This window comes from Vidua macroura, chromosome 6, assembly GCF_024509145.1.
Source record: "Vidua macroura isolate BioBank_ID:100142 chromosome 6, ASM2450914v1, whole genome shotgun sequence".
Taxonomy (NCBI): domain Eukaryota; kingdom Metazoa; phylum Chordata; class Aves; order Passeriformes; family Viduidae; genus Vidua; species Vidua macroura.
In genome coordinates, this window is record NC_071576.1 from 21,260,310 (window position 1) to 21,284,226 (window position 23,917).

General features: G+C 40.3%; 1 protein-coding gene across 10 annotated transcripts in view; it reads right to left on the reverse strand.

Moving 5' to 3' along the window:
* The window catches only part of NRXN3 (neurexin 3), a 708,775-nt gene that overhangs the window by 647,172 nt on the left and 37,686 nt on the right, over positions 1-23,917 (reverse strand). For all 10 annotated transcript variants that reach the window (XR_008437480.1, XR_008437481.1, XM_053979714.1 and 7 more), the window contains exons 3-4: positions 20,455-20,893; positions 15,158-15,541 (exon numbers count right to left, since the gene is read on the reverse strand). Coding sequence is in view for 8 of the 10 variants with exons in the window: in XM_053979714.1 (XP_053835689.1) it covers positions 15,158-15,541; positions 20,455-20,893 (823 nt within the window). In the remaining 2 variants the exon portion in view is untranslated. The remainder of the gene's footprint in view (positions 1-15,157; positions 15,542-20,454; positions 20,894-23,917) is intronic.

Sequence of the window (23,917 nt, forward strand, 5' to 3'; positions counted from 1 at the left end):
AAAAGAAAATATCTGACCTTTACAGATTTTAATACACATTTTGGGTCTAGGCAATGTTGCTCTTTTGGGGATATGAACTCAAATCATCAACACACAACACCAAGAGTGGCCCCCATTTCTATACTGATGAAGAATAAAATACTCTGTGTCAATTAGCAATAACAGGAAAATTAGTTAGATAACACAAAAATAAGTATCATTCATCAGGTTAGGTTTCTAGCTGCTCTCATGGCAGGATGTCCATTAAGATTAAGAAAAACTATGAAACAGAAGGTCAAGTATTAGCAAAAGGTATAGATTTTGCCAGTCTTCAGCTTTTCTCATCCTAGAATCTGCAGCTCTTAGTGATTCATGAATTTTTCCACATTGCAACCCTTTTATGATTTTGGAAAGTCCTAAGTATCTGGCTTTTTGGGGAGGTTTTTTTGTTTTTTTTTTTTTTTGCAGCAGCAGCAGCAGGGGAACACAAGGCACAGAAAAATGAACTTGCCTGTAGTTATTTAAGCCAGAAATAGAATTCATTGTATACTTTTGTGAAGCACCGAATTAGTGAAGTCCCATATATGTCAAGGCTTGTTTTGTGAGAAGCCCTGATCAGACTTACTCTCCAGGCTGGCAGAGATGCTGAACTGACATGACACAACTCACCACTCATCTGCAGGTACTGCCAGCAGATCAGCAGATGGTCTTGCAAAGCAAACAGGACTACACACAACATAGCACAGGATGCTCTGTGCTACAATACACTGCAACACAGCTTCTGAACAGCATCTGCAGGGCAGCTTTGCAAAGATTTCTGAGTAACAACATTTGCTGTGCTTTTACCCTGGTCCACAGGAAATCACTGGTTTTTAGCTATCACTGTCAGATAACATTTTCTTAATCTTTACTTTTTCCTTAAGTTAAGGCTTATACAACTTCAGTTTGCCTTGTTAGCACATCTACTAACTTCTTCCATGTTTTGGTCAGTTGGAGATCCCTGGATTCTGATCAGACACACAGGGAGTGATAGTTGAGTGAGCAGTGCTTGGTAAGAGAGAGGCTGTCCCATGGGGAGCTGTGTGGTAATCAGCTTTTCATTACTGCATGCTGAAAGGCCAAAGTGATTCATGAGTGCTCTCTGAGTGGGAAAAGGGGAGAGGAAGAGAAGATGAAGGAACTCTGGTTCTGATATTAATTATCTCTATCCTATCACAATATATAAGTATTTCTCTCTAGAAACTGCTAACCAAATATCCCAGGACTATATTATCATGTCTGCAGAGATCTGCAAGTATTATTTTAGAGACATCAGATAGCTTTTTTAAGGTGGAAAGAGTAGCTTAGAGCCCTAAGAGTCTAACGACTAAATTAAGCACTATCTTAGATCCAGACACTTAAATCCCAGTAAATGAAATCTTCTCAGAGTCAGGGTTTATGGCTAATTACATTTGTAATCTTGAATCTTACTGTAGGTGCCTTACCAGTTCCATATCACAGTTTCCCAAAATATAAAATTATGATGATATCAATCTCAAATATTATGCATATGGGAAAAAACAGCACTTATTTGTATAGGATTATCAATCTGCATCCTTATAAATAGTTTAATGTGGATTTATTTAGCATATTCTGATAGCCCAAAGACAGGAAGGGATGTCAGCAACTTCCTGGCTTTCTCCCAGCTATGATCTTGTCTGCTCGTTTTAAGTTTGAAGGGTCCCCCATGAGTTATCTATATGCAGAGGTACAAAAATTCACCCAAGCCTCTGTCTCTGGCTTCTACAGAGAGAGAGGTAATACTGTGAGATTTGGCAGGCCCCACAACACTATGGCAGAGAACAGCCCGAAGTCCATTGCCAGCTCATGTTTCAAATGGGTTACAGTTCACTGCCAGAAGAGAAAACATCTCATTTCCAAACACAAACAGCCTGATGCCAGGACCCCCACTCCTGGCTGTATCTGAGTGTTCTTCCTTCCTGCCCTGAGGCTCCCCTAGGTAAGCTTCACTAGGAAACTGCTCAAGTGTGTAATCCAGAAGCAATGCTGAAGCAGGAAAAAGCACAGTTACCTGCAGGCACCCAAACAGATGCTGAACTACAGTTCCTGACATGCACAATCTCTTCAGTGCCTAACAGGATACTGCCTTTCAAGGGATCGACATGGGAAAAGAAAGTTATGGGTGCCACCCAGCTAAATAGGATTTTATTGACCAACACTTTGACGGAGCACATAGATAAAGCACCTCTCCATAATCTGAGTGAAAGTTGTCTAGGAAAACCAACTCACAGCAAAGGGGACACGGCAGCTGTTTCAAAGCTGCTTCTCCGGAAAGATTTACTGACTGAGCCTTGGCTGGTGGCACAGACTAGAGTAGGAACTGTAGGCAATACACACATAGACACACAAAGAAAGGTAAATGATCTGCATTTTGATTTTTACAGCTTCTAGAAAAACAACAGTGTAAAAGAGAATAGATGGGCTCAGCAAATCGTCATCAGCCAGAAGGAAAAGACAAAAGAAAAAAGAAATCACAGCAGTGTAAATCAGTCAGGGAGAAATGGCTAAATGAGGATACTGATTGCTAATCTGCATCCTGTCACTCTGACTTTATAAACAGGTGAGCTAAGAGGCCATGTGTGCAAAAGCAGCCCCATAAAAGCACTGTTTTTCCCAATCTCATCTGTATTCACAGTGGACCAGGTTTTCACTTTATGGCTGCAATGTTCCTGTTTCTTCTGCAGGTCCATTAGCACTGTGCACATTGCACAGTCAATACCAATTCCAGCCTACACTTTTCTGCCTTTTTTATTTGGACACAAGTCCTTCTGTCTGCTGGATTCATTACTCTTCGACATGGCTATTTGTAGATTCCCTTTATGTTTTGATTATTTTTTAAAGCAGCCCAAGTGCTTTGACTTAAATACAGAAATTAAAATACAAAAATTACTTTATTTAAAGATAAAGTGAAAACAGTGAGGCATTTAAAAATGTCATGATAAATCATTTCTGTTTTTCTTTACTTTAATCCTTTTTATTTTCCATAATTACTTTACCCAAAAAACTTGCAGGCTATAAAATGACCCCCACCTCTCCCCCCCAAAAAAATGCCAGCCTTCTGTTCAACACAGCTCTATTCATTCCTTTTTTTGTCCCCCTTTCCCACATCCCAAGAAATATTTCAGGACATTCTTAGTTCTTCTGCACCAGACAGGAATGTGAAATTTGATCAAACTGGAAGGTGGCAGAAGGAATCTGGCAGGCTTAGGGGAATGGCATACAAGAATTTGAACAACATACAGAACCAGGATGTCACCTCAGTAAAAGGGAGAGCAACAGCCTGAAAAAGGAGTCAATCTCCACCCTGCTGAATTCTGGACCATCCCCACCTCCTTCACCAAGGTGGCTAAAGGCAGCTCCTTCACACTACAGTGGTGCTTCCAGCATCAGACTGGGACTGGTGAAAAGTGAACTGCCAACTATTACCTGTGCCTTACTTTATTCATACCCTCAGATGACCAATCCCATGTTTAACATGAAGAAAAGATGAAATTATTAAAAACACAACTTTGAGGCAAGCACCTTGGATGCAGTGCTAAATCAAACTCCAATAATACTTGACAGGAAAAGAAAGGCTAAAATTCATCACTGGTAAGTCCTCCAAGGGGACAAATCAATCAATTGCAAATGTAGAATAAAGGAAATTTGCACAAATTGGATATGAGAACTGACCAGCAGAAATGGGGTAGCAGTGGTTTGTGGGGTTTGCCTCAAAAAATCAGATTGCAGCAGAAGAGAAATTCACTGAAGAAATGGCAATAGAATGGTGGAAACCTGGATGTTTTTATGACTGGGTATTGAACTGTCAGGCTTCCCCCTCTAGGAGCCAGAACCAGTACAATAAGATTCATGTAGAGACTCTAGATATTTTGAAATTCCTTAGTATGCCAAAAAGCTTTCCTTTGATCTATTTTTTCCTCTTTGGTCACAAACATTGTCAACAGAAAGGTTAAAAAAAATACAGAACTATAAGATATTTGAGACCATTTCTGTATTCTTGCTTCCTTCCCACTCTTTAGCAAGCACATGCCTTTTGCCAGTCACTTGTTCAGAGGGGGATCTTGTCCTCACGTGGCAGATGATACATGCAGCACAAACTCCATTTTGTTCTGCTTAGTTCAAACCTAGCTCTGCTCCCAGGCTGGCTGCACTAAGCTGCCTCATGGCTCTCAGTCTTCAGCAGTTTCATACACAAAGGAAAGGAAATCAGAGCTATAGAAGAAGAGTTCCTCCTTTCACCCTTCTACTTTGTAGCTCTACCAGACCAGGCAAGTCAGAAAGACTGACCTATTTCCTAACCTTTAATGCAAATACTTCTCCAAGAGATGACTAAGGTATATAAAGGAGAGGTACTCTATATATTTCTCATTCTAAGTACAAGCCTAGGGCTCCAAGAGCTGTCAATCTAACATGCTTTTCAACTGAAGGGCTGAATTGTTATTTTTCATTTTACTGATTTAATGAAAGGTAGTGGATAAAAAAAAAAATCACTGTTTAAAATACCGTATTTTTTTCTTTCTCAGCAGTTTGAAATAGGGCCTGTGGGTATTGAGGCAGTCAAACTGAACTAATTCCACATGACTCCATTTGAATCCTAAACTCTGGTGCTTTGATACAACTTCCAACAGTAATCTCCTTCAACCTTCTCTGCCCTTTCACTCCCTTCAGCAGTATTACAACATGAAGAATTACAATTCTTCCTTGTTCAGAAATGGAAAAATGCTGTTGCTCACAAGAACACAAGATTAGTGTGGCAGGTAACCCAAAGGGTACAGGCTGACCACAAGAGGACCTCGCCCTAAGAGGAAAAACTTCAGAAGTGAAAAGCTGTAGGACATAAAAAAATGGAAGCATCATGAGACTCATGGCATTTATTATGGAGCTGTTTTTCTTGTACATACGCCTTGCTGCTGTGTCCTTTTAGTGGGAGGACTTTTGCCTTAATGTGATGGATGTCCCCTAAGTTTTATGTTTTATCTATTGCCAACTCATCACCTATAATCACAACAGAGCAGGAAGTCACTCTGAAACTCGAATTAGGACTTGATTCATCAAGATGCAGTTTCCCTCTTTGCACCTTATCTCCCAATTTTAACCTCATGTTCTCGATTACCCAGGAAAAAAAAAAAAAAAAAAAAAAAAAAAAAAAAAAAAAGAGGATTCTAGTAAGAAATAAAAACTATGAGTATTATATTTCCTTTACACATTCTCAGATGCCTTAGCAGTGAGAATGAGAATGGTTTCCCTCTGGAGGGCCATGCCTTGGAGTCTGGTACCTAGGACCACCTGTGGGCTGCTCTGTGAGATAACTGCATTTGAGACAAGACAGACAAACCAAGCAGACTGGGGGCAGCCAATATACACCACCAAATAAGATCTTTCTATGCTTGTGGTGATTGCTGTGCTTCTGCATATCCTTTCCATATCACATAATAGCCTCATCCAATCAATCAAAGTGTCCAAGGGATGACTGCCTATCTCCACATGCAGAAAGAGTCAATTAAGGGAGCGTCATGAATGCCAAGTCTTTCCTCTCCCCCTGAGATGAATAGAGGAAAAGAAATGAGACAGAAAATTCACTGTGCCAGTGCCTTCCTTTAAGCACGATGGCTTTGACTGGGCAAAGCAGGGAGATAGAGAAAGCTAATTTCACAGATAACATCTCCAAGGTCTATATAGTCATTTTAAATATTGGAAATAATTTTTCATGACAAATGAATCTACTTCATCCTGGCTTCTTCCATCAAGATATTCCCTTTAATTGTAAGGACAATTGGCAGTCTCAGCAGAAACACTAAATGGTCTGATTGGAGGGTATGGAAAGGAAGTGGGGTATAAAGCCACAGGGACTGAGTTCAGCCACTAAGCTATAAGAGACTCAAAGACAGAGGTAGTCTCAAGCAATTCTTGAACCTAGTGTCATCAGTTAGTCTCTGGACACCTGACAAATCACAACACATGTGGTGCATAGTCACAGTAAGTTCATTCTGGATCATGCATGTGACATGCTGTGAGACTTGACTAATAATGATTACTGACTCAAAACATTTGCCCATTTGGGGAGGCGCCACAGTGCTTTGCTGAGGCAGGTTTGCACCCCTGGAGGAAGGAGGGGAACTTTTGGATGTGTAATGGTTAGTCTGAATAAGACAGAGGGGGTGAACTGTCTCTGCCTGGAGGCTGCAAACCTGGCTTTGAGGCTGATCAGAGGCAGACCTTGTAGAGACAGGATGGTGTCTTATATCATGCCAAATTGCCCTCCCTCACACATCCCAACCCCTCCTCCAGGGGAGGGTCACATTCACACTTAGACCTATCGATGTCAGAGGCAGCTGAGAAGGGAACATAAATCATCAAAGAGCCTCAAAGCACCCCCAGACTCATTTCTGTGGCTTTCCACCAGAGGACTGAAATCTCCTCCTCCCAGAGGAGGTACCTGAGTATTCCCACAAAGTCAGGGTGTACTTTAACCATTGGACTTTGTGTTTTGTTGGCTTCTTCCCCAGTTCCCCAACAGATCAAGATAGATCAAGACCATTATTTCAAAAAACAGAATCTACAGATGGCAATAATGTATCTTTTTACTCTTATCCTTTCTTTCTCTTGCTTTCTTTTCCCTATGCATTTTCTTAAGTAATATTTTTATGCTTTCATGCTGCTGTATTACTATAGATAATAATAACCAAAACTGCTACATACCTGCTTTCCATTGCAACTAAATAGTTCTAAAATAAACCCTACATATATATACATATATGCATATTTTCAAGCACTGACCATTCAGTGTCCTTTCACTGTAATCCACCCAAAAGGATTTATTAACAAAAACCTGTGTTACTCTTGTCTTTGTGGGGGAGAATCATAACATGCCATCATGTGTCTTGCAGGGAGTAACCTGGGAAAGATATCATGAAAAGGTAAAAGTGTATTTTCCTTCTTTCATCATGAATTATCTCTTCAAATTATCTAAGTTTTACTAAACTCTGCCTTCCCCTGTGTGCTGGTTTTTCTGGGGTAGAGTTAATTTTCTTCACAATGAGTAGTGTGGGACTATGCTTTGGAATTGTGCTGAAAACAGTGTTTACCACATTGAGATGTTTTTGTTATTGCTGAGCAGGGCTTACACAGAGCCAAGACCTTCTCTGCTGTCCACACTGCCACACCAATGAGGAGGCTGAGTGTGCACAAGAAGCTGGGAGGGGACACAGCCAGGACAGGTGGCCCCAGCTGACCAAAGGGATATTCCAGACCATGTGTCATCAAGCAAAGAATAGAAAGTGGGGGGAAGAGGAAGAGATTTGGAGTGATGGCGCTTACCTTCCCAAGTCACTGTTACATGTGATGGTTGAACACTGCCTGCCATGGGAAGTGGTGAATGCATTCCTTGTTTTGCTTTGCTTGTATGTGTGGCTTTTGCTTTTCCTATTAAACTGTTTTTATCTCAACCCATGAGTTATCCCACTTTTAGCCTTCTGATTCTCTCCCTGATCCTGCTGGTGGAGGAGTGAGTGAGTAGCTGCTTTGGGCTTGGTTGCTGGCTGGGGTTAAACCATGACACTGTGAAATTCAGGCAAAACTGACCTGCTGTGACAAGCTGCCCCTCATTCTGAGAGTTATCTGAGCAACATTTTGTGCCTTGACTTGTTTTGTGGCTTACATTAAGGAGAAACCATTGTTTTGAACTGTCATTTATAAACCACAAGAGAAACAAAAACATCACTATAATACTGGTCCTGTAGAAGAAGCCTATACTAATAAAAGTATCATGCTCTGCAAGCATTAATCAAAAGGTCTTACCTACCCATCAACATCTTTTTTTGTTGCTGTTCTAGTGTTCTTTATAGGAGTTGACAGTACACAAAATCATACAGTTCTGAGTAATCATACTTCTTGAACTGGAAGGACCTTATGAAAGCTACACTCAGCAATAAACAGCCAGAAGTACAGAAGTTTAGAGAAAAGCAGCAGAAATTATCTTCTTCTGTGCCGCCAACTAACATATTCAGATGAGATGAAGAGCACCTGGAGTATAACAAATTCACATGTAGCACGGAAGTCAAGAGTGGCCTTAAATATCAAAAGCATATGATGATGGAATCAGGATGAAGAAACAGGAGGAACACATGGATAAAAAAATCACACCCATAACATTATACTATATAGGAGAGACAATCAGTTGGTTTTTATACGGTCTCAGATTTTCCAGCTGCTTGGCAGATGCTGTTGGAGATTGTCACATCAATGAGACTCTTCGAAGTTAAAGTTCAACAGCATAAAATCCATGAAATGGTCTTTTCCCAAGCAGATGTAATCACCCTGACTGCAGAATTAACTGCGCGCTCTTCTGTACTGAGGATATCACAAAGGCACTAGAGTGCAACAAATGGAGTTACTTGTCCTGGAAAGCACATATATTCAGAGTGGCTTTTGACTGAATGTATATACCTATGGACAAAAAAGTTATAATGAGTGATAAGGATCACAATATAAATCCACAAAAGTGAGAGAGTTTTAAATTGTTCCTTAATATTGTTTCTCTTCCCTTACAAGCCCACCTTGGCTGCACTGTCCTTATTGGAGCTAGCACAACAGCTAATGAGCATCTTGGGAACTGTTTGAATGTTAGCACAGACATTATCCCACAGAAGAAAAGGAAAGAATTATAAGATGGAGGATACATAAAAGCCTAATAACCAGAATAATCCAGCATTTATGCAACAAACAGTAGCCTTCTGGTCTGACAATCAGTCTCTGAGAGATACAAGGGAGCTAATCACAAAAAGCCAGGTGCTTCTTGAACAGGACTGTGAACAGCATCTTCCACAGTAGTAGCTGTCTGTGCCAGCCATAAAGGGATCAGCCACAAGTGTTACGAATGGATTGATGGCAAGTGAGAAAATTAACTTCTCACAGAAAATGCTCTTAGGAAAGTTAGCACTCTTCAGATCATGTTTAATGGAGATTTTACCATAAAATTAGTGAGAAACAAACTGAGATGGGTGTCAAGGGGTTGTATGAAATTTTGTTGTTAAATTCAGATGGAATATTTTTTCTGCAGTTTGGCGACAATTTGGGAAACTGTACAATAGGGACCTATGTGGTACTAGTAAGTCAGTGAATAAATGAGGTCTAGAACAGACCTAATTTCTAACATCTTACTTTATAGCATGAAATCAGAAGAATTATTCTGATATTTTGATTTCCTTAAGTCTTTGACTGTTCATGATCTAGCAAGAATTAAAAGAATTAAAAACATTGCAGCAAAGACTTTTCTCCTAATGTGTCCATCTCTCCTGGGAACCATCAGTCCTATAGGAAAATCTATTCTTGGCAGTTATCTAGCATTTCCCTGCATACTCAGAAGGTCTGGACAGCCCAAAAAAGCATCAACACTTATGAGTTGCTTTAAACAGACCTTCTAAGATGTGATTATCATCAAATATCTTCACTAAAATTAAAAAGAAATCTAACCTGCTACCTGTGCTTGAGACAGCAAAGTATACAGTACTTTTCCTGTGTAGTAAATCATTCTGTAGCATTTCTCATTACCAGTAATTTTACAACATCTCCCTTCATTGCATACATAATGGGAAAAAGTGTATTGTCATTAAACGTCTCTTAGTAAACACTGCTGCAAAGGTACCTGGCAGATAATAAAATATGCAGAACTATGCTCAACATCACCATTGTTAACAGCAGATGTGTTGCTGCTCACAGAGAGTTTAACACAAAATACAGAAGAAGGCAGCTTTGCCCAGGATATTAGCTGTCCATCTGTGATCCAACAGAAATGAGCACTTGTTCCAGCCCTTGGGAGAAGAACCAGAACGGGATATTTCTGTCTTTCTGCAATAAACACTGAATGCAGCTCAGCAAAGGAGATGGCTGGAACAAGCCTTTCCCCCCACCCCTTTCCCTGGAAAGGACTCAGGCTGTGTCCAATTCTGAGCAAATACCTTTTGTGGTTTAAAATCTAAACCTCAACATCTTTTATTTCAGTCTTAAATGATCAGAAGTCTCATATCAACCCGCCTTTCCCAATACTATATACTTAAAAAAAAAAAATCCAAGCAAACTGCAGTCAAATCATTTAAGTAGGAGAAAATGTTAAAAAGTGAGTGCTCAACAACATTTGATTCTCATTGGCCTAAAATGATCTGATTTTCAGTTGTCTTTTGCTTTTTGTACTTCCTGGGCTCTGGTCTTCTGCAGTCACTCTCATACTGTTTCAGTGGAAGGAAAGTGTGCAGAGAGTTTTCAAGATCCACCAAACAGACCTCATGCATCCTTTTGAGCCCAAGGCATTTTCACTGCAGCTACAGAAAACAGCTAATTTGAATACAATTCACATTCTCTTCCTCCTGCTTACTTAATGCCAGGGCTTTGAGATCCTTTTCAGAAAAGTCCAGGGTACTTTGTAATCACAGCTAAGTAGTACATCATCCTCCATGAGCCAGATACCAGCTCCTACCTCCAACATCTTCAGCGCAATTAGCAGGGAGTTGCAATGACCTGATGCAACTGATGTCAAACACTCACAAATTACAAGGCAAAGGGTAAAGATGACATTAAGTACTTTTTCTTAAAAAGACACACCAAAGATCCTTCACAACTGCTGCACAAACCCACACTTCCCACTCTCCTGCATGTCTGTAACAGTCCTCCAGCCCTTGCTGACAAGACTTGAAACTCACCCTAATTTCTCTTAAGTTCAGTTTGGACAGGCAGCTCACATGCAACAGGAGGAAGCATGGTATCAATCACATTGGAGGCATCTTTTTGTCAATTACCTCAAAGTTTGCCCTGCGTCTGATATCAGAAAGCATTTGGGAAGCATTCCCATGGGATTTCAGATATTTTAGGTCCTTTATTTAAACTAACCAGCAGAATAGCAGACCTGTTGAAAGAAGGTACTTCAGAAGAGAGAGGCTGCACTGCAGACACTCTTCTCTGGTACTCTACTCTTTCTAAAACTCTAGGATGCAAAAATGATTCAATACTACCAACAGTACAAGCACCAAGGTTTGGGGATTTTTTCCCTAATGCCCAGCACACCACAACCCAAAACTAGCAAACTCAGAACAAAGTCTCAGCATGAACTTGCAATTATAACTTTCATCATAAATCCACTTCACTGTGCCTGGGATTCATGTAAGAGCTATGTAAAACTAAATTAAGTTTAGGAGTCTTTCTGGCATGATTAAATCTTTCTCTTCACCATATTTAACAGCAGTGCAAGAGAGCTCAGGGAGCAGAGGGAGGTGAGATCAGTACCACATTGCAAGGCAGTCAGAGCATCACTTGCAGGAGGAATTGTGTCCTGTCTATTAGCTTCTTCTCTATTTCCTTCCTTTCTTTACTATATTTGCAACATAGCCGCACTGAGTTAGACTGCTTAGTAGAGAACCATTATGGAAAGGTGACAGAGGATGAGAAGCAAGGATTTAAGAAAATAACAGTGTGTTACCTGGTCATCACAGTCTCTGGTGGAAGGTGTGAAATGGGGACTGTAACAAGCTAACTGCCAGCATTTGCTGCTGCCTTTGCTCAGCCTCACAGCCTGACACTGAGCCCTTACGGCCCATGAAAGCACAATCTGGTCTTTTCCATGTCTTGGCCCATCTCTTCCATGAAACTTCAACAACCAACTTGTAGTTTCAAGGAGAAACTACATTCCTATTACTAGAAACTATGACACTTTCAGACTGCTAACACCTTTGTCTGTTTACATCACTGCCATTACTGAAATAATGAATAGATCCTGGAATTGTAAGAATGAATTTGAGGCCTTGGCAGCAGTTCTCTGCTCTCTAACCTGTCAAACTCCATTACAGCAAGGTTTCTCTATCTGCACAAAAGTACTCCCTGAGAAGACCACTGTAACCAAAGTCTATGTTGCATCCAGTGCAGCTGGCTGAATATACAGAGGTGTTATTTCACTAACAAGACAAACTCCCACAGGCTTTAGATAGAAGTGACATACTGAATACTGTGTATTTGTATTGTTCCGCCATGAATAAAAGGAACCCAAACTTCTTTTCTAACTGACACAATCAATGTCCTTTTTAGTCCCTTTTAAATGTATAATGTCCTTCATATCACATAAAATTTATGAGAAATACAGCATTATAAATGTAGAAATCCTGTACCTGGAAGGTGGGAGATACTTTATCATCAACAACAAATTGATCACCTGCTTCTCTTCCAAGAGTTGTACGTATGTCCATCCTATTTTCAGTACTTTAATTAATGTTAACTATGCACTTTGCTTTGTGATAAAGATTGATTTTCCTGATAGTCACCAAGCACAGGAGATTCTTTATTCTAGGCTCCCCTGCCCCTTAACCCTTTATCATATATCTTGGGCTGGAGGAGTTAGACTCCTCTTTTAGCAGGACAGAAGTGTAAGAAAACAATTAAGTGAGAGATGGCAAACTGGAAAAATGGGCCAGTAGCTGTCCCATATTAGAACATCTAGCCTGCTCCTTCTTCATTCCTACACTTATGCACCAGCCTGGCTGCCCCCATTCCTGTGGCAGCTCATCAGTCACTACACTGCAGTGCCACCGTGGCATGGCAGAATCCCTCACTTTGATTCCCCTGCCAGTCTCCATCTCAACCTTTCTCTTTCCAACAGTGTTAGGAACACAGACCAGATGTAATCTGGTCTGAAATAATCCTTGAAACAATCCTTGGACTTGAAATAATCCTTGGGTATCACACCAGGAAAATGAAATTATCATTGGTAGCCTGCAATGCTTTTTGTTCATGGATACAAAATCAGTGGACACTAAGGCAGTTATTAGACATTAAACATTTATATCAGAGCAGTATGAAGCTCCTATGTAACACCACATAAATATTCTGGACTCAAATGCACTTCAATTTGTACAATTTTTTTCATGTATCCACTCTCAAATATTTATTCCCTGTGAGCTGCTTCTCACATTTCCAAGGAGTGTCAGGCATTATAGTGCCATGTTTTGCCTGACACTGGGACTAAACCAGCAATGGGTCTGCAGCTTCTAGTTACAGACAAAATTAGTTTCTCAGGATTAGGACCTTTGCATGCATCTTTTATACTGTCCTGAACTGTTTCATCACAGTTTTGTTAACCTTAAATACATTCTGATTCTGAAATATATTTATTATGACCTCAAGTTCCCATGCTAGACATTAATTCATAACTGTATCTCCCTAATTCAGACTGATGCACATCAGAGCACAGCCAAGTTACGGATCTCAGGCCTGGCTTGATATTAATTTCTCCCAAATTAAAATGCTTACATGCCTTTAACCTACTGATTTCTTTTCACTGACAATAAAAATAGAAAAAGCCAACACCACTGATATGACATGAACCCTGTTCTTTATGTCACTGTTAGCTTTGGATTCTCTTCTGAGAGCCAGGTCTAGGAGATGGGCATGAGACAGACTCCACAAAGACTCGATTCACAGAGCTGGTGACTCCTAATACTAAATAGAGACCAAAGGCAAACATACATGCAATTTTTTGGGGGAACAATCCATTTATGGTAACACTTCCTTTTATCATGTTTGCATAAAACCTAATCACACAACAACTGGCCAAAACGATTCCCAAGACTATGGCTGAGAAAACTATCTGATGTTTTCCAGAATTTTCAAATCCCAGGTAGTCAAAAGAGAGAACTGCTGAGCTGACATTGACATAGCTGATGCCCATGAATCTCACATTTTCACCCATGTTCCCCCAGCACGGATGGCAGTGTTGATGCTTCAGCTGTTTTAAGGCCTACTGGCAATTAACTACTATTGCTGCTTAGGGCAGCATGCAATGAATTTCTGGCTGTGAGCAGTTTTATGAACAATCACAGATCTTGTACTTGAAAACCTAAAAATCCCATCCATATAGGAAGAATTTTGGTCATTAACAAAAAATTTCTGCAATGAAGAAAGTCCTCTGTAGAGTGAATGAATTCCAAATCTCAATTATGCCTAATATTTTATGTACTGTAGCTAAATTTCGTGTTCTAACTCATAAGTGGCATGCTACTATGATTAATATTAAAAAATACACGAAGTGGGAAAGGTGTTGCTCAAATATTTATAGCACAAGTTCAAAAATATCTGAATTTCAAGTTCTAAGACACATGCTATCACCATGGTGCCAAGTGAGGCGATATAAAGAAGGGACTGAAAGCCCTAAGACTCTGCTAATGGTTTACAGTTATTTCTTGGGTGTACTGTGAATGCAGTTTAGCCCAAATGCAGTGCTAATGGCCAAATATTAACAGAAAGACTGGTTTAAATGTAAGAAAACACCCTCTAGGGAGGTGGGCTTTTTTTGGAACTGATCTTAGCCCCATATTTTTCTGTAAAACCACTCACCTATCTCATTCTGATGGTGGTAATAGCATAATAAAGATAACAACAATTAATGGAACCACCTACGTACCTGAGAAATACATAGTTCAAATATCTTCCATTAGTAAATCCTTTCCACGTGATCTATAACATGTAGAAAATTTGCCTGCCTACACGAGCATCACCTGGGCCTTATATCTCCAACTCATATGTCTTTAAAGCACAATTCTGTATGAGTATCAATAAGATGCAGAGACTCTCCCATGAATCTCTACAGATTTGCCTTACCAGAGACATGCTGCTTTTAACACTGTCCCATATGGCTTTACTCATAAACAGCCATCAAGGAAATTCTACTAGACAAAAAAAAGAGAAAGCCGATTCAGATTCATCGTCTGTCCCATGCAGGAAAAAATCTCCATAACTGAAGCTCACACTTGGTACAGTTTCCAGTAATTTGTTTGAGACTTCTCACATGCTGCTGTATTTCCCACCTCAGGAGACAAACCGTACTTAGCTAAAGAAACTCTGGAACCTGAAGACAGGATCTTCAGAAAGCTTAGGGAGGGAAGTGGCCAAGTAAGTTCATAAAACAAGGGTGGAAAAGACTGGAAGGAAACAATCAGAGAAATTTTCCTACTGTGGGGACTGGAACTTAGCATTGGGGAGACCAACAAGGACAAGGGAGAGTCTTGTGGGAGCACTGGATTTTGCTCTTGTTCTCATGCACACCTTCAGCTTTGTGTAACTGAAGTCAGAAAACACAACTTACCTCGCTCACATGTTCTACCCCAGTAGCCAGTGCCAGTGCAGTCACAAATGAAGCGGTTCCAGCCATCCTTGCAGACCGCGTTGTTCTTACACGGGTAGCTGTCACACTGCTTGGTGCTGAGGCGGGAGCAGGACGACTTGACTCCGGCGGCGTTCTGCGCCTCTGCCAGCTGCCGGATGTTCTTGCTTCGTCCGTCAATGAACAAGTCTCGGATACAGCCGACGTAGCCATAGTTCAGCATTGCTGTCCAGAGCTCTGTGGGAAGGATGAGTCCTGCCCGGTTCTCTGGCAGCCCACCCAGGTACATGTCACCTTCCAGATCCAGGATCTCACTCTCCCCGCTAGCGGTGAACGGGGTGCGCCGGCTGTTCACTGATATAGTACCTAAATGAGGAAGATAAGGAGACATCAACACTTCAGCTACAGACTCAGTTTAGTTAATTTTTTTTCCAATAACTGAGTGAGGTTTAAGGTTCAGCATAGGAGAGTGAAGATTCTTTCCTACCCAAATGGCATTCTAACAGTGTCTTTCACATAGCTCCCTCTCCTCCTGATCCACAGGTCCTAAGTACTTCCATGCAGCCACTGATCATGCATCTGTATCCCAAATTGCATTAGAAAGTCAGAAGCATAATAATTCAATAGATAAATAGTAGCATGTAAAATTTGAGCATTATTCAATGGTATTCATCCAGCAAAGCAAAAACTTATTGAGAACACAGAGGAGTTTGGCATAAAGACTAGAGAGAAAAAAGATATGCAAAAGCATTTTAATTCCCACTATATATCTCTTTCAGAAAACACTCCATCAGTACCTCCAAATCTGGACCTGGATGATGGACCAACATAGACCCATTTGTAATTGACATGGAGAGAATGGCTGATGCATTGGAGGAAGCACTGTGCTACCATTTAGAGAAAGCATTGCAAGGTGGACCAAAGGACTGATAGCAGTGTTTGATGTAAATCAAAACCAAAAAATACAAAGTCCTACACCTGAGTCACAAAAGCCTCACACAGGCTAGCACAGGCTAGCAACCAGCTGGCTAAGAAGCAACTCTACAGAAAAGGAACTGGAGACAACTTGAACATGAATTAGCACTATGAACTTGTAGTGGCAAGAGACACGAGCTGCAGTAAGGTGTCCTGGTTCCAGCCAGAACAGAGGTAATTCTCTGCAGGAGCTGGGAGGGGCATGGCCAGGGGAAGCAAGTGAGCAATGTGATTTGCAGAGTCTCAATGGGACCACTGAATGGGAGAGTACCATTCTTAAGCCACAACATAAGGGAATCTCCAGCTCCATAGAAAAGGACATTTTTTTGCCACAAAAGTGGTCAAACACAGAAACAGAAACCTGAGAGAGGTTTACAAGACTGAAGGCATTCAAAGCTCAACTGCATACAACCTGAAGAAAGTCTAGACTGAAATAGAAATCTCCAGAAGTTTGTCCCAAAGTAAAATATTGTATGGCTTTACAAAGAAAGTTTTCTGGTCTCCATTTTATACAGGAAAATCGAGAAAGAGAGAGACAAACTTATATCTGAACAACAGTTATTATTAAAACTGTGCTAACTTCCATATGCTCCAAATCAAATGCAGGTATAGTGCACTGAGGTCATTCACGTGTGTTTCAAGAAATTGTCCCAGCACATAAAATAATCAGAACATATAATTCAGAAATACAATCAGAATATGTAAAACAGGTGCAGAAAAGCAAAGTGACTTGTTTAAGGTCAGACAGTGTGTCCAAAGAAAAACTGGGAACATAATGCACATCTCTCACACTCCAGAACAGTGCACTCTTCTGAAAAGCATTCAGCAGTTTCTGTGATAGGGTTATCTGCCCACTAGACACTCATCTAAAAATCAGCAATTCACTCTCCCTAGCTATAAATCATCACATCAAATTGCCTTGTCATTAAGACAGTCTGTCTTCAGAGACATTATCCAAGCTTTAAGATTAAATCCACATCATTGGATTTTTATCAGACACCCCTACAATAAGGAAGAAGAGTTAATAGAGTTAACTCTATCTGTTGTCTCTGTGAGAAAGTACAGTCATGTACACACACCTTTTCTTCAGTTGTAAGAGGTATCTTCTTAGAGAACTGCATGATACAGACAAAAGGTATTCCATGTGTGTGATTTTCCATAATAACTGAGGAATAATATTGGAGGCAGCAGAGTGTCAGAAGGAACAGAGGCATTACAAATTAAAAGCTCAAAGAGAACCACAGTTATTTGATGAATCATTTTGTAACAACAAGCTAGAGCACCATAGGTATTTTCTCTTTTATAAAATAAGGAAAGAGAAAATATGACAATACACATACTGTCACACAGGCAGCATGTCACAGAGCCATGGGAACACAAGTCCCCTTCCAGTATCTCCACTGCTATTTCTCAAAAGCAGCCTGTAGAGTACATATTACTCTAAAGCTTAGAACCAAAATACTGGAGGGCTGAGCTCTAGACAGCTGCTACTGTGGGGAGAACAAATGTGCAAATGCCACAAAGGTAAAGAAACCCCCTAAAAGACAAGAAATATTGGATAATATGAAGTGTAAAAGCTGGAGAAAGATGGTGAGATGATGAACAAGAAATAGGCTAGGCAGCAACCTAAACATTCTGAGTGTTTTGTACCCTGCAATATCTCCTGCAAGGAGATGGCAATAGTTTGGATGAACAGCACTTTTAAGACCAAGCTGCTGAGATGGAGAAATTCTGTATTGATCCTAGAAAGGCGCACTCACATAAGCTGACATAGGTTTTTTTTCCCCTTCAGAATACCATGTTTTCCACTCTGCTTAGAGTAGATCCAAGTCCATCTTGTGAAATCAGAAGCATCTAAGCATCTCCTCTGCAGTGGCATCTCCTCCTCAGTGCTGGACTGAAGGACAGACCAAAACACCCCCTGAGGGCAGAACAGGTGCACCAAACAGTGCACTGATACAACTATAAACCAAACCATCTAGTAAGATTTTTTAGTGTCTGATCAGGTGGGAAGTCATGTATGTTTTGTAGCTGATGACTAGCTGAAAATATTGTCCTGTGTAAAATGATCAGTGTTCCCCAGCTACAAACTGTGACAGGTTTTGTGAACCTGGTGGGAGCTTTCCCAAAGGACAGAAAGGACACAGGACGTTAGGTGTCCATGTCCACACTGCCAGCTTCTGTCAGAGTAGAAAGACAAAAACAGTTTTGTTGCTCTGGCAGCCAACACAGACCAAAGCATACACAAAGCCTAAGGGAACTAGAGATGATTATCTGAGCCTGACGGCCAAACTTCCCTGCCTTAGTGCACTGCAATAGTGAATATTTGGATTTTTGAGATATTTTAGATCAGCAGAACCTGAAGTTTTGGACTGTTAGAGAAATGGGGAAAAAACAAAGAGAGATGACACCTAACATAGGCCTTGCTGCTTTAGTAATGAGAATCAGAACTTGCAGGTCACTAGCTCATTAAACTCAAAAGGGTGTTTACAGCAATCATTATGTAAATTAATTGTTTCTGTTTCTGAATTATAGTCATCTATACTGGGGGGGGGGGGGGGAATATCTTCAAGGTGTAACCATGCTCCAGTCCACATGTGGAACAAAAACCACAGACTGAACAAGAAGAACTCCTTGAAGTCTTGAACTCCTTTCTCACACTTATCCAAAGTTGTGAGCAATGAACACAACTAAATAAAAAGAAAAAAAAAAAAGACAAGACATCATATGAACACGTTCTTTCTTGCTGAGAAAAATGTTTCAAAATCTGTTACCTCTAATCAGTGTTCAGAACATCATAGACCTCCCTGCCAAGTGACAAACAAGTCAGTCCTACAGTGTCATCCATCAAGTAGCAATGTGTCTGCCACACCCTCCTGTGAATATGTCCAAATTAACACATGTCCCTCTTGGTAGGGTTTTGCAAATATTCTTTGCATAGAGCCTATGTCATTCCTGTCGCTTCTCCCTCTGCAGCTGCTTCTTCAGGGATGAGACAGTCCCCAAGTGAACAAGCAAAGCTGAAGTCAGTATGAAACACCGCTAATTGAGTTTACCCCTGGAAGTTAATTAAATTTTAGCAATTCTAAAGAAATCAAAGCTCCATTTATTTATTTGTGGCTTCCTTTGTAAAATGTTCCTATCGATGTCTTTAGGAGATAGCAATATATAACCACATATACTAATATATATATATATATATATTAATATATATAACACACATATTAAGTCCAAGCAGAGCGTCATGCCAAATACAAAGAAACTACTCACATCATCAAAGGAAAAAATAGCTTCAGGCAAAGACCTGTTCAAACAGCTAGGCACTGCATGGTATCTCAAAGTCAGCTCTTCTAAAAACTCAAGGGAAGCACTGCATTCCCTATACTGATGGTATTCAGCTACTGGAAACATAAAATTAGGGACCTAAAACTATCATCTGGAGATCACCAGACAAATCTCAAATCCACTGGCAAATGTAAGCAAAATTCCTTTTGAAGTGAAGGCTTTGAGATACCAATGGTTCAGAAAAAATTGAAGTACAATTGTTATTCTCTAGATGAAGCTACAGTAACTGAGCTTTTTTTTTTCCTCCACAATTTCAGAGTCGATCATGACTATGTTAGCTTGATATTCAGCACTGGAAACAATAAAAATATCTCTTGGCAATTGCATGGTAGGTGTATTTTTAGAAATAAAGTAAAACACATATTTGAAAATCAGAAGCTGCAAAGAAAGAAACATCCATTGAAAGTTGGCTCAGATTTTAAGACTAGAATCTGTCATTCAAGAGAGTAATGAAACCTAACTCAAAACTACAGGATACTAAAGGAAACAGAATGGGATAAAAATGTTGATCTGTTGCCATAATTTTTTACTGGTTATGCCCATTATTCTTATTTTTCTCACAACAAGATCCCAAATGCAGAAACCCAAGGTAGATCAGGAAAAAATTCTCAAACTGAGAACAATGGTACTGAAGGACCTTAAACCTTACCATCAATCATCATCATAACTATGCATGCAATTGCGAATATATGGCCAGAATATCTGAGGATTGTGAATAACACATTAATAGATTACCTCTGTGATGTGCTGTTCAAAGTTCACACTACACATTTAATGAAAACATTTAATGAAAACCATTCACATCTTTGCCTTGCTGGATAAACACCACTGGAATAACACTAAGCTTTGTTAAGGAGGTGACTCATATCTAACAGGTTTTAAATGTTCTGAGAATTAATACATAGCCCTAGGTCTGAATCTGAAATACAAATCTATTTAAGAAAAAGTTATAGCTCTACCCGATCTTCCATCTCGTTGAATATCCACATGGTACCACTCTCCATCATTGGCTTTCTTCTGGGTGGCCTTGACTTTAATGGTCCCAGAGCCCATGTCCAGCAGCAAGTAGAGGTTTCCATCTAGAAGCTCAACTGCAAAAAAGTCTACCTTTGTGTTTTTCTGGCTTCTGGTATCTTTTCTCTCCTGAGGCTTGCCGTGGGTGAAAAGGATCAGTCCATTGGGTTCAGTGGTTCGGAAATCAAATGAGATGGAGCCCATCCTCTTGGTATTCCATTTAGGCAGACTAATATAGGCCTCAGGTGTCTCAAAGTTGATGGGATCCAGTGTAGCCACATTTTCACATATGAATTTCACTTCCCCATAGATCTTCATCTTAGTATCACCAATCCGTGCCAAGCGAGACAGCTCCAGACGAATGTCATTATTCTTATAAACAACCTGCCAGACACAAGGAAAAGTATCATACATCAATCCTGCATACAATACAAATACCCCAATTACTTTCAGCCATGGGAGATAAACTTTTCCCAAAAGGCAGTGGGGAGAGGAAAGGAGAGGGTGCAAGAGTCTGACATCATGACAGAGGGAGTGAGTTGAACCAGAAGAGTGAATAGAAATGACAGCAATGGGTACTTTGCAATGACTATAGATCAGATAAGCAGTCAAAAGAGAATATTTAACTGAAGGGCAGTGAGAACAATTAACTCTACCACAGGCCCACTCTGCTGTAAAAGCTTCTGTACATAAAATCCAGTGTGTGTCTGGTATCATGCTGTTATATTTGCATAAATCCCATACAAAATACATAACAAAGTGTAACCTCCATGTCCATCTCTACTAGCCACAGCAGGGAACTTGGTACCACTGTCATTTCTCTATTATTCCTATAGCCTACTTAACTACCAGGAGAGAGACACAAAAAACTTTCAGCAAGTTGCTGTGAACTCTTAGTGATTGCCCTGTGGGTCCTGAAGAAAAAAATAACAAAGACTTAAAATTTCTATGAGCAAGAAATCTTAGATCACTACTGACATAAACTTGCCATTGAAATAGCTCTATAGCATACCCTTACTCCAAGAAACCAACGATTTTTGTGCTAACACATAAAAACCTTTTCATTTTCAGTGCCTGGACTCTCACTTTTGTGGCAGGATGCAACACACTTTCTCTGGGTTAAGGACCAGAACTCTGGGGTCTATTCTTGCTACATGGATTAAAATTAGCCAAGAGAAGAGTCTCAAACAGGCAAGCACTCCTGAGCATGTCTGGCTTACTCAGGAGTCCAGACCTCCTACTCTTCTCTTTCTCTCACGTACAGAATGAATTCCTGGAAAGCAGGCTCTTCTCTGCCCCATGCCGTTCTCACAGAGGCAGGAACTGGAGAAGGCACAAAATTGAAATACTTGTAAACTGTACTTCCTCTCAATTCCCTTCCACGCTTGCTAAATGCAGAGCTGGTATGTACAGCAAGTAAAACCACTTCTGCAAGTAGCACAATTTTTATTGAATTCTTGTTCAATGATACTACTGAAGACTCTAATTTCTTCTAAGGAGTTATTATTCTAAAATACTTTCTGTCTGTCACATATAGCATATATATATATACACACGTTTGATTTCTTGTTTCAAAATCTTATCAGGATGAATTGTCAGCAATTTGCTACGAAAATAGAAGGGAAAGGAGATATGCATTGTTACTTCTACTATTAGGACAGGAAAGTCAGAAAAATTAGTATGCGGTAAATATTAAAAGGCAAATGAGAGAAAGAATGAGGGATAAGCTTATATATTAGGTAACTTCAAGATGAAAAAATAAATTAAATCATGATGCAATACATTCATAGCTATCAAAAAATTTCCAGCATTCTCTAAGAATTAAAGGAGAATTTCCCCAGTGTAGTCAGATTTTCCTGTTGCAAAGGCAAAACGTAGAGTGAAAGGAGAAGCCAGCTGTTAAATCCCATTTGGAGAAATGGCACAATGCTCTAGCTCTTCCCAGCAGAGGACAGTATTGACCCACAGTAACTAGTTTTGCTCCAATAACGTGCTCTGCCCTCACACAGGCATCAGAAACATCAAGGCTATTAATATCTGCAACAGGGATAAAATTCATTTTCAATTTATGGGACTGTAGTAGTTTTATTCTACAGATTAATCACATCAAATGCTCTCATTAGAGAGACCATACACCTCCTTCCACTGACACAGCAAGGGGGTGCATTAGAGCCTTCTCTCTCTTCCCAGACAATGAGGTGCACCTCAGTCAGACTGTAGTTCTGAGCACTGCATGAAGTCCTGTCTCTGCTTCTCAAGGAGAAAGAGGAAATAAATAGAGCAACTAAAAGGATGGAATAGGATGCTTTATGAGAATAGGCTGAAAAGGCCAAGCTCATATTTAGAGATGACTGAGAAAAATATGATTGAAGTTTACAGAAGATGGAGAAGGTTAATGTAGAACAGCTCTTTGCCAAACCCAGCAATAACAGAGTTAGAGGTACTTACTGAAACTTGTATGAAATCAGCATAAAATGGATTTTATTTACACAGAGGGTAGTGAACTTCTGGAACTTGCTGCCAGGGGAGGTCATGGAAGTAAGGTGCAACAGACGACACAAAAAGAACCAGAAATAACAATGGACAGCAAGTCCACAAACTGATACTGAAGGAAAAAGGAAGGAGTTCGTCTTCTAGCAATTGTAAACCAACAGCAGCGGGTGCTGTGGGAATGTAAGGGAATGCACCACTGACAGCAGACATGGTCATGTGCTCTAAATAGCACCTGCACCCTCCACTATTGAAGACACCACACTAGCTGCATGGATTGACCATTCTTCAGGCCCACAAGGGCTTATGATTTTGGTGTACCATTGCACTTTTGGTTTCACCACAGCATGAAGTTGCTTTGGTGGGCAAGAGAATGCCAGGCCTGAATGAGCTGTGGCTTTAATGATTCTAAGGAGAGCTGCCCTTATAGGATACCACTAACAATTGGTCAAACCAACACTCCTCTAAACTGCATCTTGACCCAGTCTTCCCATACATGAGAGAAGCAGACAGGCAGCACAGTACCCTACATGATTGATGGGTGGTGCTGGGTTGTATCTAGTCATGACTCTGATCTGTTTTCAGCTATCTCTGCGGGTTGCTGGTAAGGGGAATATCATATGCACATAAGCAGCTCCCACACCCACCCGAGCCACATACAGGTTACATCTCCCTCTTTGATGTATTTGACACTTGAGTAACAGGTCCCATCTTTTCCAGGAAAATGCAGAGGGTTTGCCTCTGAGTTTATTTGAGGTGTGATGCTGACCGTTTTGTGTTTCATTAATCATACAAGTACCACAGCTGGAGAATCCTTGAGACAGAATGCCTTCAAAGGAACCAAAAAAAATTACATAAAGTTAGTTGTAATCAAGAAAGTGACTAACAATGAAGAATCTGAGGCCAAGAATGAAGAGA